General features: G+C 28.7%; 1 protein-coding gene across 1 annotated transcript; it reads right to left on the reverse strand.

Annotated features, from left to right (window-relative positions):
* Positions 1-9,839: 9,839 nt before the first annotated feature.
* LOC106443539 (B3 domain-containing transcription factor NGA2-like) lies at positions 9,840-11,202 on the reverse strand. The gene has a single exon (XM_013885094.3). It carries the CDS (start codon positions 10,858-10,860, stop codon positions 9,898-9,900), a length of 963 nt encoding a protein of 320 aa, XP_013740548.2. The 5' UTR covers positions 10,861-11,202; the 3' UTR covers positions 9,840-9,897.
* Positions 11,203-15,662: the final 4,460 nt, after the last annotated feature.

The raw sequence follows: 15,662 nt of genomic DNA on the forward strand, positions 1-15,662 counted from the left end.
CAATTCTAAAAAAATAATGTATAATATTGTATTACATTATTTAAAAAATATAAAATATGACTACATAACATAAATATATGATGACAAAAAAAACATAAATATATTTTTAAATTTTCTTTGTGGAAATCATTATGTTGTTTGATTGTTGTACTTGATTCACATATTTGCATAGATATTTGTGATCGATGAATAACTATATTTTTATTATCAGTAAATAATATATATTGATTATATAATATAAGAAAAATAAAATTATTTACTTTTTAAACAAACTTGAATCATGTTGGAGACTCGGTTATAGACATATCATATACGAATGAGACATTTTTACAGTTATCAATCTTCTTAACATTGAAAAAACAAATCTACATATCAAAACAATATCTCATACGATTTATTTGTGGAATAACTACTCTGAAGAAATTGAATTTAGGCATCAAAAATGACTGAAAATGGATGTGCAGATATGTTATCTAAGTCTGCTTCACAAAGTACTATTCATAGTTCATATATCATTAATGTCCATTCTACTTTTTGTCCACCATTTCTTAAACATCTTGAAATAACTGATGCTAATTAATAATAAATGTTTTGCTGAAAAAAAATCAAATTTGTCTAATTATCGCTTAAATATTTTATTAATATGGTCTAAGAAGCTTTTAAGTGATATCATAGTTTAATTTATTAGTCTTTTTGTTAATTTTTAGAGGTTTTTGTATTTAAGATTTTTTTCCATATTAAGCTTCTATTTCTTTCACGGAATTGATATATATATATATATATATATCATAAAAATTACCATCAAATCAGTTTTACTTATTTATTATTTTGTTTTAACGAAAATACACTTTTTAAATAATTTAATTTAAAATAAAATTATATATTAATTTGCTGTATTTTAACAATTTCATTGATTTAATTAATTTGCTTTGGTGGATAACTTAAAAAGTTTTCATATGAATCAGGGAAAGCAAGCTTATGTTGTTATATTATATTTATTTTGTGTATATAGAATCTATATATAATGCTAGTGTAATAAAGAAAGAACATTATTTTTTTGTAACTTCAAAAAGATACATTATAACAATTTAAAATGAATCAAAATTGAATAAAATGGTAATTAAATATTTGTAAATCTAATTGTTTAGTTGGATTCTCATGAAAAAAAAATCGATTGGTTAAACAAATGTTTCAAAATTTGTTGTGGTATTGTTTTGTCTATAAATTATAAAATTTATTGAATTAATATATTTAATTATTGCATCCTTAAATAATATTTTATTAAGACATTAGAAAAATATGTTTTGAGTTGTTTTGTCAAATTGTACAAAAATCTATGCTTTTTCATATTTGTAACTTCAAAAAGATACATTATGACAATTTGAAATTAATCAAAATTGAATAAAATGGTAATTAAATATTTGTAAATCTAATTATTATTTTTATCTTGTTTAGTTGGATTCTCATGAAAAAAAATCGATAGGTTAAACAAATGTTTCAAAATTTGTTGTGTTATTGTTTTGTCTATAAATTACAAAATTTATTGAATTAATATATTTAATTATTGCACCCTTAAATAATATTTTATTAAGACATTAGAGAAGTATGTTATGAGTTGTTTTGTCAAAATTTTACAAAAATCTATGCTTTTTCATATTTGTCACGAAAATTTATATGTTAAACTTACTTTTACAAAATCTTAACTTTGTCACGAAAACAAAAATCTATGATTTTTCATATTTGTCAACGTTCTCACACTTTCTAAGAATATATTAGCTTAGTCACTTACTTATTTTTTTTTTACAAAACAAAGTATCGGAGTCTTGAAAGTTGAATTCATATTATTGTAAATGTACATAAGAGTTTGTGATTATATACTTAGTGGTTTTTGTATATGTGTCCAAGAAAGTTTCAATGGCTTAGTGGTAACTGTCCTATATATATATCATACTAACCCGGGTTCGATTCTCACATTCGCATTGTTTTTTTATTTTTTACGAAAAATAAATGAGATGACATGGCAATTTCGGGTTCTCTGATTGGTTGATTTTTCTATCCTATGTGGACAACCTCTCCATGGCTTATATCTCCCTTTTAGTATAGTATAGATTTTCATCATTAAACATGATGTTCATCTGTGCTAAAAAATGTATTTCTTTTGTCAGAATTATTTATTTATTTTGCTTAAATATTTCAAAACTGTATACAAAAGATTGAATTAAAGAAAGGGTTTTTAGTATAAAACCCCTTAATTAAAGATAGAAATAAACATTCAACTTTAATATCATTTCCCGTCACAATATTTTAGACAGAAGGTGATAGAGATTAACATAATTAAAGTTGAGGGTTTATTTCGTCGAATTTTTAGTCGATGCGTTATTTTACAATCCATCTTTAGTTTAGAGTTGTTTTAGTAAAAATCATTAAATTTTCAAAACCTTTAATATCACTTATGCATTTTTTTAAAACTCTTATAATCGATTTACAAGCCCTTAAAACTAATTATAAATCCTTATACATTATTTGATCAATATTATAACCAATTTATAAGGCTTTATAAATATTTTAATACTTTTACAAATGAGATTAATAAATATTAACAATAATTTTATTAAGCTCTTATAATTTATGTTACTTATTAGGATGAAATAATGTGTGGTTATTCGTGATATTATAGAAACATGAAGTAAAGCAATAAAGTTTTATCAAGGAGGAAACATATATGAAGTTTTCTTATATCACTATTACCAAATAAAATAAAATAATTATAAGTTATATAGGATAATTAGTTTAAGAATTCAGTCTTCATGCTTAGACTAGGACATCAACATTTTTCTCCCATTTACACGATTTCTGGCCTTTGCTTCGTAGGAAAATAATGCAGAATTGTTCTTTTCTTTTTGATTTCTGAACCAATACATTGTGCTCTTGATATATTGATCTACTCTTCTTGTTTATTTATTTACTTCATATTTTTTGAAGTATCGCAAATAACCATATTTTGATCTTTTAAAATCATTGTTAAGCGTCATTAATCATTTGTAAATGTATTAAAATATTTATAAAACTTTATAAATTTGTTAAAGTAATGTATAAGGATTTATAAATTAGTTGACTTACAAATTAATTATTAAGAGTTTTAAAATGTACAAGTGATAATTTTTTTAAAAAAAATTAATGATTTTAGTGATAAAACTTATCAATTAAAGATGGATCGTAAAATACTCCTCAACTACATAATTTTGACGAAAAAGACCTTAAAATTTAATTATGTTAACATATGTCAACCTCTGTTTAAAATACCGTGACGGAGGATGAAAGACGTTAACACAACTAAAATTGAAGATTTATATCATCAATTTTTAGTTGAATGGTAATTTTACTATTCAGTTTAGTTGAAAGTTTTATTACTCAAAATTCTTAAAGAAATATTCATTTCCCATGTTGGCTCACTAAAAAGGTACTAATAGAAATTTGAATTATTTTATCGCCTTCAATTTTAAATTGATTTGATTTTTCTTTTATTAATTCTTCTTTAGGGAATACGTGGCTTCTGTATATTAATCATCATTATCGTAGCACAGTCCAAGAGCTCATCTGCCCTTCACATACACATAGGCAATTATATGATTACATTATGTGATGTATAGGTAAATAGCCCTCGCTGATTTCGATGGCTTTTATTTCACAGCTACGGTATGTGTAGGCTGTTAACTTTAGCTGACATGCTTCTGTTTTTGCTTTCGTTTAACGAACTATTAATGCTAAAAATCTATAGCTATATACTCTTTCTCTAATTTTAGATTCCCACAAAATTAGAAATCGGACACACCATACACACACACACACGTATATATTATAAATTCAATAACCATTTCTTAGAGCATGGCCATCGTTAAGGTTCTCATAATGGGTTATCTCATAGCTAAAATAATGATAGTTTAATAGAATTTGATTATTAATTCAATTATAAATCATAAAAGATAAAATGAACTAATAACAAACTGTCACATGTTATGAAAGTTTCTCCATTTTTTTTTGTTAGGATTCTCCCAGGTTCTAAAACGCGGGGCCTAGCCCGATTATGCGCCCGAGTAAAGGCTCGGCGCGGGTCAACCGCCACGCTTTTGCCAAATCGGCACAATTAATCGGTTAACCGGTTAATACCGATTTAAACCACTTAAAACTGGCCGTTGTTGACAAACATTGGGGCCCATAGAATAGACCCATTTGTCTAAGAAGGGCAGAGAAGTTATCTATGTATTTATAAGAGACTTCATGACTTCTCCTTCTCTTAGTTTGTCGATGTGGGACAAACTAATGAGTAATTTTAAAAGTTTTTTCACAAGTCGCATTTAATTAAAAGAAATGAATTGACTAACTAATGGAATTTCGAACCCGCAACCTCCAACATCATTAAACCCAGCACAAACCACTAGACTATTATGCATCTTTGTCTCATTTTCACTTATGCTAATATATATCCGTATATTTATAATTAAAAAATACAAAAACTACTCCCCGAGTACTCTCCGATTAAACTCCGATTAGTTGACAACTCGCTAGGCGTAGATCGACCGCCCGACTCACGCCTAGCGCAATCTCGAACATGGGGATTCTCTAATGAGAACACTTTGCTCTCTCTTTCCATCTTTTGTTTTTGTATTCCTAATTTTTTTAATTTTGGGAAAACTGTTTTTTAGAGCAAAAAAATGGTAACTATGTCCCTTTAGACTAATATATATTTTGTGTTATATTTTCCTATAACACCCTTTAATATTTTTGAAAATAAATTTAATAAATAGTTTTACAAACAAAAAAAATTTGGAAAAATAGTAACTTTTGATAAAATACCTATATGAACTTAGTGATATTTTTTCCAGTTATAAAAAAGTTAAAATTATAAATTTCATATTATGTTCTAAATAAAGTAGAAATGACATTCTACGAAGTAGAAAACGAAATCCACTTTTTTCATTGAATCTACGATGTTTAGAATACGTGATCTACATAAATAGGAGTATTCTAAAAATATTTAGAATACACATTCCGCGCTTAATCTATCGTTCTAAAATCTTTAGAAATCAAAATCTACACATTAATATAAATCTAAAACACGTAGAAACCGACTTTTACAGATTTACTATAAATCTAAAACATGTAGAAATCAAAATCTAAACATTACTATAATTCTAAAAAACTGTAAAAACCGATTTCTACATATTAGTTGTATTCTACGGATAAGAAATCAGTTCCTAAAAATATGAAAACAAAATATTTGGGAATATTCACTTTTATATTTTGAAAAAAAAAATCGATTTTAAAAAATAATAATAAAAAAACGAAAAAAGAACAAAAAACGAAAAAAAACGAAAAAAAAATAAAAAATTACAATTTTAAGGGCATTACTGCCATTTTGAAAAAAATTAGTCTAATGGAACATAAAGTAGTATAGATTAGTATAAAGGGACATAGTTACCATTTTTTTGCTCTAAAAAAACAATTTTCCCTTTAATTTTTTATTCATTTTATTTTGAGATACTTAGAACATCATTAATGCTGGTCTCTAGAGAGAGTACTTCATAAACAATAATAATAAATATGTTAAGTAAGAAAAAGAAGAACATAAATTTAAGGTACGATTCTTCGTAAAAAAATATTCAGCAAATGGTAAGAGATCAACTCTAGGGATGTCAAATTTCTACCCCCTCCCCAAACCACGATACTCACCAGCAACTCTTTAATTTTTTGGATTTATTTTTGGATCCGCCGGCCCTGTCTAAATAGCACCAATGTGGTTGTTCTTAGTTAACATCGATAATCATATATGGTGAAATAACATAATAGGCTTACTTCGTAGTTTTGTTCCCAAAAAAGGCTTACTTCGCAGTATGCTAAAAAGTAAAAACCTATAACTGACAAATATATACTGTGTTTATAACTATAAACTTATTTCAAGCCTTCCAAAAGGCTCTAGTTTACTTGTTATTATCCGTAGTATCATTCATGAAAAGCTTGAATAAAATCTTAATATCGTTTAATAATGTGACATTCTACCAATACACTGACGCTATACAATTATACACATCAAAATACATTTATAGTTTATACTATACTAGGAACTAGGTAGCTATAAGCCCTAGATTTTATGATGGTATATATACTAATTAATTAACGTCTGGGACTATATGTGCAGAAATCATGAAAAATAAGAACATGCATACACACATTTAGATATATCCTATATCAGATTTATGTATATATTATATAATTTTCACATTGTATTAATTAGTTTTTAAGTTTATTTCATTTGTAGCTAAAACCTAAATAACCAGTGGAATGCAATTAAAAGATCGGAGTTAACCACACGCATAAACACACCGAACAAGACCTAAAATTAACACTTCCTACGTATGTCTTCTATAACAGACACACACACATTAAAAAAATCTATTTACTTCTGTAACCATTATTGCATCAGCAATATATGTGTGACAGATCATACCTTTTCCATCTTACCCAGATGAAAAAGCTCTTCTTTTTATTTTATTTTTAATTGTATAAGATACAATGAAGTTTATTTGAAATGTAAAAGCTGCATAATCTGCTTGACTAATTGAGCAGCAGCAACTGGTTCAGAAAATGCAGCAGTAACAAGACATCAGCCATCTCAAATAAACTAAAGAAAGTAAAAAGGTCAATAAGCATTAAATGTCAGTATGCACACAATGCTGCAAATTACATCACTTTTCTAAGACACCCCATATCTTCTGATTAGTTTCTGACCAGAGGGACATTGTTTTAAGTTTAACACTGATCCCTAGCTGTCCAGGTTTTTATGTTCTGTATACTCTGACCCACAAGCTAATAGGAGACACTTGAAAAAAACTTCGAACTCATTTGAAGAACAAATTTGGATCAGAACAATCTAAAACCAAATTCAAATCTTTAAAGAACATGATATCCATTAATTATCTTGAACGCGCGACATCCTTGTGTCACATAAATATATATAATCTATACTATACTAAAAGGCCAATATGCTGAGTCTCTAGGCTGCCACATCACCAAAAATAATCAGCCAATCAGAACATTTCGTTTGGACATGTCAAACAGGCTTAAGTCGCTTCTGGGCTTCACGTTTTCATTTAATTTGGAGTGGGCTGGGCTTTGTTTGCATCTTCTTTAGCCTCTCTTTTTTTTTAATTTTACGTGATGCTAATAAAGAGTGAGCGATAGGGCATTAAGGCTGAATCACATGCCAATAATAAAGTGTGTGTTATTAAAGCAACCAACCATATTATTTTTTCATTACTTAGTGAATTTTTTTTGTAACAACAATATTATTCAACAAAATTACTTAGTGAATATTTTTTAGTTTGAGTCTACTTCTGTTTATTTTTAGTGTTGGAACGTAAATCTAAGATTAACCGTTTAAGAAGAAAAAAAGTTGAAGTGTCTTGGATTCGTTTGGTTTAGAAACTATTCCCACTGTTTCAAATTGTAAGTAATTTTACATAAAAATACTATTATTTAATACTCATAAGTTTAACCAATTATAAAAAAACAGAAATAATTTAATTAGTCACACAATATTCAACAAAGACAAAAGTGCATTAAAATGTTCAAACTAATTATATTTTGAAACAAAAACAATCTTTCTCAAATTAGCTACTTATGAAATAGAGGAATAATAAGTACTCTCTCCGTTTCAAAATAATACATGTTTTAGAATTTTAACACTTTTTAATAAAATATATTAGAACTTAGTTATAAATACATAGTTTTTTTGTAATTTATATTTCCTATATTTTTAAGCCAATAAAAATTTAAAAATATAATTAATGTTTTTAAACTTAACAATTTTTCATTATTAATTTACAAAATTTGAATTAAAAATATAAAATATGTATTTTTGAAGAAAAAAAATTTCTCTGGAATATTCACATTTTTGAAAAGGAGAGAATATGAATTTATTCCAAAAAAACAATGTTCGTCTCGCTCCCAGAAACAAAGGAGGAGTTAGTTTCCAGCATTGTCCACATCATACATGTTGTTTGTCTCCATCAAACATTTATAAATGATAATGTCAATTTTAGTTTTCAAATTTAAAATATTAAAGAAAATAGTTATCTTTTTAAGATAAATTTAAAAAGTGATATTTAAATTTGAGGTAAAGTTTTAAATTAAATTCCCCAGAAATCAGAATATGCATTTGTTTCTCCAAAAATTCTAAAAGTGATCTTCATGTATAAATGCCGCTTCTTTTTTTTTCATTTTTTTCCTTCTATGTTTTTAAAATTATTTTTTCAAAAAAATCTTTTGGTTCATACACTATTATTCTTTGTATTTAATTAGCAAACAATTTATCCATAAATGTATATTAATTTACAGAAGTCCGACACCAAATAAGATATAAACTTATCCTACTATATAAAAGCAGCTATTTTGGAGACTTCTAAGATGTGCCACATAGGCAGAAAATTCCTGGCCAATCAATCTACCTATTCATCTGAGACTGGACTGATATCTATGTCAATTATGAAGCCCAAACAATTTATTTGAATCCCAGTTAATACTGAAGTCAGCCCAATATCCATTTACGGTATATGATACCAAGAAACTAAAAAACTCATTCTATTTTATGAAATTACATGCTTTTGTTTAGTCTTTCGTCACAGTGACCGGAGGCATGTTGAATCACAAAGCTTCTCACGCATCCCACTATTATGCTATTTCAATTGAGGTTCTTAGTGTTGTTCTAACTTATATTTAAAAATAATTTTTATTAAATGTTATAAATTTTATTATTATCTTAATAAAATTTAATATAGATTTGATATATATTATATCAAATTGTATAAAACTAATAAAAATGATATAAAATTGTATAATTATCAAACATTTGGCCTAAACAATATTTTTAAAATTTTGTAGATATATAAGAAACTAAATATCATATGATTAGATATTTAGATGTTTAAAAATTGCATATTTTAAAAAGCTTTAGTAATACAAATTGTATAATTATATAAAAATAATAATATTACTAAATCTGGAATGTTATATATGAATATATATTTATTTTATAGATGATGCATAAGATATTACCAACATTAAATAAAATTATCTGTCTCATGTTTATTTTTTTAATTGTAGAGATGACATGTAGAAAAATGCCCAAAATGACCCTAATACCCTAGATATATAGAAAATATAAAAATTTGAAATATAATACAATAATTATTTGTAGATCCAAACTGGTACGTTTAACTTTATGGGACAAAGAGACGTCTAATTTCAGGGAGTTAAATCCCATATCTACCAAAAAAACCAAATCGTAATCATCCCAAGTATCATTCTACGGTTACATGAAGGTAATAAACTAAACATAAAGTTTATGTCAAACTAAATGCTTACAAATATTTCACTTTTTCAGGGAAACTATCACTCATAACCACACCTGGATCGCGCTTCTACTTTGACAACGATATTGATATCATACAACGCTTCCAAAAGAGGAATAAATTGCTATCCTAAACTTCATAGCAAACGACACCAGTCAACTTTTTTAAAATTTACGTTACAGCTTTCTACGTCAATTAAATAAGTACACTCAAATATTATTTTCTCTTACGAATATTAAATTCATCAACATAATTTATTATTCAAACTTACTTTAGTTTATAAAAAAATGATCACCGCTTCCAACGTCTTCGCATTATAAAAGAAACAAAACTTAACTTACACTTTCAGAAACATCAAAACTCCCAATCTTAATTAAACTGTTCTTTAATTAAATATGTAATCCGCGCGAAGCGCGGACACGGGTTCTAGTATGTATAATAATCATTTATAATGTGTATTAAAGTTTTGATTAATCTCATAATTAATCAATCATTTATCCAAATCGAAAGACAAAGAAGACTTTCCTTTCTTTGTAAACAAGTGATGATCCTCATCAACCCTAGCAGCTCCCATAGCTACTAGAGACTGATCATCACCGTCACTGCTCACTAACCTCAACTGGAGTGGAGAGCCAACACCAGCCATAGAAACGCCGCCACGTGAGATACTACCACCGGAAGTCGAAGACTCTTCCTCCGTGCTATTCACACTTCCTCCTCCTCCTCGGCCGCCTCTGACGCACTCCATATCCACTCCAAAAAGCCTTAACCTCTTCTCTCCTCTTGATGAAGCCATAGTAGCCACATGTGCTCTCCTTTGCATTATCACCGGCACAGATTCAATTACAGCCGTTGGATCATATCTCTCCATTGACCTCACATAATACCCAATTCCTATATCTCGTTGATATCGATGATAAAGGTTGTGACGTTCATAACTAGCCTGTATCTGAGGATAAGGGTAAGAGTAAAACCTAGGGAACATAGCTCCGACGACTTGGTGATCAGGAATCTTTGGTCGTCTCTTCCAATCAATGAAAAGCTTGTCTTTATTACAAGAACCTCTATGAAAAGAAACTATGTCGCCAGCATCAAGCTTCTTGTCTTTGACGAAACGGCTCCAGCCTTTAGTCATTACATAACTTTGGCTACTGTTCCAGTAGGAGTAACGGAAACTCCATAAGATTCCTATTCGATCTTCGAAGTTTAGAAGCAAACCTTTGTTGTTGTCTGAGGAATTATTGTCTAAAGGGAAGTATCGCTCTGCGTGTTGCTTTGGGATCACCAGCCGGTTTAGTTTCCCAACGTCGCTTGGTGTTACTACTTTGTCGAACATGTGCTCTCTCTCCATCGAAGAAGCTTCTTGTACAGGCCTCTCTTCTTCTAGATTCATCTTCTTGTTTTGAGAATCAATATTCTCAGATCTCTCAAGATCATTGGACTTCCTCTCCATTTAGTTTGAGAGGAATTCAAATGAGAATTTGAAGTTAAAGATTCAATGAAAGAGGTGAATATTTAGAGAAATGAAACCCTAATTCCGTAATTGAAAGAAGGATGAGAATGGGAGAGAAGAGTATGGTGGTGGATGAGATTGACCTAATTATACAAAAGTAGAAAGTGGACTTTATTTTGCCTAATTTCACTGATTAGGAGGATTCTCTCTGATCTCTCTCTAAACTGAAGCTTTCTCTCTCTAATTTTTATGGATCAAGAAGCTCATAAATTTCCAATAAAACAAAAAGGCAAATTATACTTGATGCAATCTCTCTTTTTTTTTTTTTTGATCAACCGATGCAATCTCTCTAAAACAGAAGAGAAGAGAGAGAGAGAGAGCTCACGTAATATAAGAATGATAGAGATATGGGCTAAGCGGTGGGGACCCTTGAACAATCTGGTTCTATTCATGTGAGCTTCTTGTTCTCGTTTTATTTTTCTCTCTGTTATTACATGTTTAAGTTTTATTTTAATTAAAACTTAAATGTTTCCCCTTTTCTCTTTCCATAATATGTTTTGATTTACAAATAAATATACGTCTAAGAGTTAAGTTTCATTATTATTCCCGAGTGGTCCATTATCATAATCAATTTATATATATGTAGAAAAAGAAAAGGAAAAGGAAAAATACTATACATACCTTTACATGAAGAATTAAGAAAATATGAAATAGAGTATTATATGTGAAAAAATGGGAATATGATTAGATATAAGTGAAACCTCTATAAATTAATAATGTTGGGACTACACCAAAACTATAACTTTTTTATTAATTTATAAAAATATTAATTTATCAATATACTAATTGAACCAAAAAACTCAATTTGGAACTATAAAATTATATTATTTTATAAAGACTTTTAGTGTATATTAATTTATAGAGTATTAATTTAAAAGAGGTTATACTGTAGTTACTTTTAGAATCTGTTTATTTTTGACATTTCTAAACTTAAAAAATACTAAAATTAACAAGGCTTCTCTTAAATCATTGAACACTCTTCCTAGATGGTTTGGGTCAATTCTTATCGTGTAAGAGATCCTTTTAATTTCGTTGCTGTATATCTCTTTAATTTCTAAAGTATGTTGGTGCCTTGCAGAGTCCTTTTTTTTCTTGAAGGTAAAAAAAATATACTACAAGATTAGTTTTAAAAAATAGTAAAGAAAAGACTATTGGATTTTTATGAACAGTGAATAATAAATGCAAATTATTAAGGTCTGTGGTAATTGGTAAGCCCTTTTGGATTCGTTACCTCAGTGTGCTTTCCACGGACAATATTTCTTTTGTGACTAAAATTCCACGGACAATATGACATGTTGTTTTACAGTTTTGGTCTTTGCTGTTGACTTTTTATTTGTTTGCCCACAAACTTATTTACAGGATAAAATAATATTCTAATTAATTAAAAAAATACAAAAAGTGTACAACTCATTTAACAGTACACAAGTTGATAAAATATAATAATACATTTATTCACGTATAAATGTATACTGCATATACGTACGTGTTACAAACACATATGCATGCTAGAAACATGAAGTGGTTCTTTTGCTCCATTAATCATACTCGTCATTACTTATGCATATCAGGGATCTCATGCATGTTTGAACCTAACAAATTTGCTAGAAGAGAAAAGTTAGAACCTGACGACTTCAACTCATATACATCTCTTTTGGAAGCTATGATTACAATTTAGAAACTAACATTCCATTTTTATTTTGCTTATATATATATATTAATACATTTAAATATTTTGTTGTTTCTAATAAATAAGGTCTATGTATTACGAAGAACTGTCTTCAGACTCCTCGAAGATATAAAACTAGATGAAAGTGGTCCATCACCGATTCACCATCTGCATTATGAAAATGGTGGGGTGATTTATACTTTCTCAGAAAACATTTTGCTATAAATTTATATCTTGTTGGTTTTATTTCATTGTTATTTTTAGTTTTACTTCTTTCTTTTTAAGGAATGATTAAATTTGAATTATGAAACCGAAATTCAATAGTGGCTTACAGTTACAGCTAAAACAAGAAAAAATGGAAGGAAAAGTAATTTTTAGTGGAAAATTAATTCGTACGAAAGGAAAATATGTTTTCTTCGTTTAATAACATAGATGCAGTTTTTGTTTGTTTAATAAAAGTATATATAATTTGTTATTACGAAGCTGGAAGCTCAAATATGGACTTTTACATTAAGACAATCATGTTTTAGTCTTTATATATGGTATCGGATAATGTGAGAATATAAGCTTCCACATGGAAGTTTAACTGGGACTTTATAATATAAAAAAGATTAGGGTTATATATATATTCATTAGAAATTCATAATAAACATGAAATTGAAATGGTATTAGAGTCCGAACACACCGTACCCAACTGAACTGAAACGAATCCGACTAATCGAAAAAGGCCCGATCGATCTTAAACCGAACTGACCCGAATGATCTAGCGGTCTGATCAAACTGAATTTTAGACATAAATCATCAATTGATTTTAAATTGAAAATTGATCAAAAAAAGATTTTAAATTGAAAGTTCATAATAGTCCGAATTTAACACATAACATAAAAATTTAAATAAAATTATAATGTAAATGTCCTGGACCGACCGAAAAAATCTAGAGTTACAGTGATGAAGATTTAAATATGCTTTTGTTGAATATTATAAAATTTTAAAATGAAATACAAAATCGAATAGTACAATTTTAATTTTGTATACATCTCATTATTTAGACCGACATCACGTAAACATTACTAAGTAATACACATCTTATTCTAGAACTAGAAATGTAGGCATCACATGACTCCTGATAAAAACATTAAATTAAGCTTGTTTAAGTTTTTTTCACGTAAAGTCATATTAAAATCTTACCGTTATTTACGTACGTGGTGGTCCTGAATGAGACGAAGGTTATAACGTTCATGTTTATATATACTTAATTGAGTTAATTCTTGATTAAGGCTTGTTGATTTATTAAACAAAGGTTATAACGTTCATGTTTATATATGTTCTATTTTTATTTTTAAAATAATTAAAGAGTAGGTGAAACAACATTGATCGAATATGGTCCAAACTCTCACCTCACACCGCATAACTGAGTGGTCACAAAATTTCAGGCAACAAACTGTTAACTATTTTTTAGTTTATTTGATGGTTGTTCACCAAAGACTAAATAAACATATCACTGCTATACATATTAATTTAGATTAGTATAATACATCGTCGCCCATTTTCCTTTATTTTAATGAGTTATTTTCACATATAGACACATTATGATTTTTTATTACACTGCAGGGCACAAAGTGCTACTTAAGTAGTTTTCAGTGGTTGAAGACAAATTTAACCTTCAAAAAGTGAAACCAAGGATGGGCAATTATGTAATTAGACGTGGGCTTTCTAGTTGGACTGGTTAGAGTTTTTTGAAATTTGAAAACAATTGGTTTGGTGGTGGTGGACGTGAATCTCATATGAGATTGGGTTTTATTTTTTTTTCTTTACTCATGAAAGTAATTGTTTTGTTTATTTACTCTTTTTATTTATTTCCAGTAAAAGTAAGAACAAAGAACTCAAAAACCGACGAACGGAGAAACCAACGAACAAGATTTCCGGACGGAGAAGACCTGTCGTCTCAAAGCGGAGAGTTTCAAAGGGCGAGGCTAAAGGTTGGATACTTTCCTTCCTCCCAGTTTCATTGATTTGGATTTCAAATTAGAGATTAGAGTTTCGATTTCTGGGTTTCGATCTTTTTAGTTTGGTAAAAGCCTCGACGTGAGGTGTTAGGGTTTCGATTTGGAGGTACAGTTCTAGATTTATGCAAAACTCCCATTAGGATTTTGATTTGTAGATTAGGATTTCGATTTAGGGGTGCGGTTCTAGATTTCCAAGTTCTCAAAAAAAAATTATGGTTTTTGTTTGTTTTACAGAGATGTCACAAACTGAAGAGGTGAATGGAGGAAAAGGTCAAAGCTTGTTGCTAGTTTTGGTGTTTTGACAAAACTGTGGTCGGATGTACACCAACATGTGTGTACATATGAACAACCAGGATTTTGTACATGTGTACACGCATGTATAGATACATAATAAGTAATGTAGATATGAATGTTCTTGTTGATAGGTTGACATGTATATGTTGTGTTTGTTGGTGTAGGAGTCAGTACATATGAACACTACCATTGCTAAATATGAATATAAGTAATGTAAACCTTCCAACATATAGCAATACCAATATATATTGAGAACCATTTAAAATATTATTATAAACTCAATCATATATATTTCATTGATGGGGTGGATGAAAATTGTTTAAATCAACCATCTGAAAGAGTGTGTACATATGGACAATAAAGAGAGTGTGTACATATGGACATTAGAGATCGAGAACTCGTGGATTGCAATATAACCATAAATGTGTATTTTTATGACTTTAAAAATTTGATTGGTTTATGTTAGATAGTTGTATGTAGTATCACTAGATGTATTTTGTGCTAGATGAATAGACTGGATCTTTGTGAAAAAAATACTCATGTGTACACATGCGAACAATATCCACGTGTATACATTAGGAACTTAGCTGTACATATGTACAACTAATGACCTAGTTACATGTTTGTATGGTTTGTAGTGGATGTGTGTATTGAATTCGTTTTGGTTTGCCGTGTTTCAATGGTTGCGAGTGGCCTGGTCTCGCGCGGTGGCGGAGTAGAAGGTGGGACTTGGGGGGAGTTGTTGGAACGGGCAGGGGGTGTACGCGTGGACGCCG

The sequence above is a fragment of the Brassica napus genome, chromosome A4 (assembly GCF_020379485.1).
Source record: "Brassica napus cultivar Da-Ae chromosome A4, Da-Ae, whole genome shotgun sequence".
Taxonomy (NCBI): Eukaryota; Viridiplantae; Streptophyta; class Magnoliopsida; order Brassicales; family Brassicaceae; genus Brassica; species Brassica napus.

What these genes read in the sequence shown, in the direction of transcription:
- LOC106443539 (XM_013885094.3), bottom strand. Translation starts at nt 10,860, where the DNA reads ATGGAGAGGAAGTCCAATGATCTTGAGAGATCTGAGAATATTGATTCT.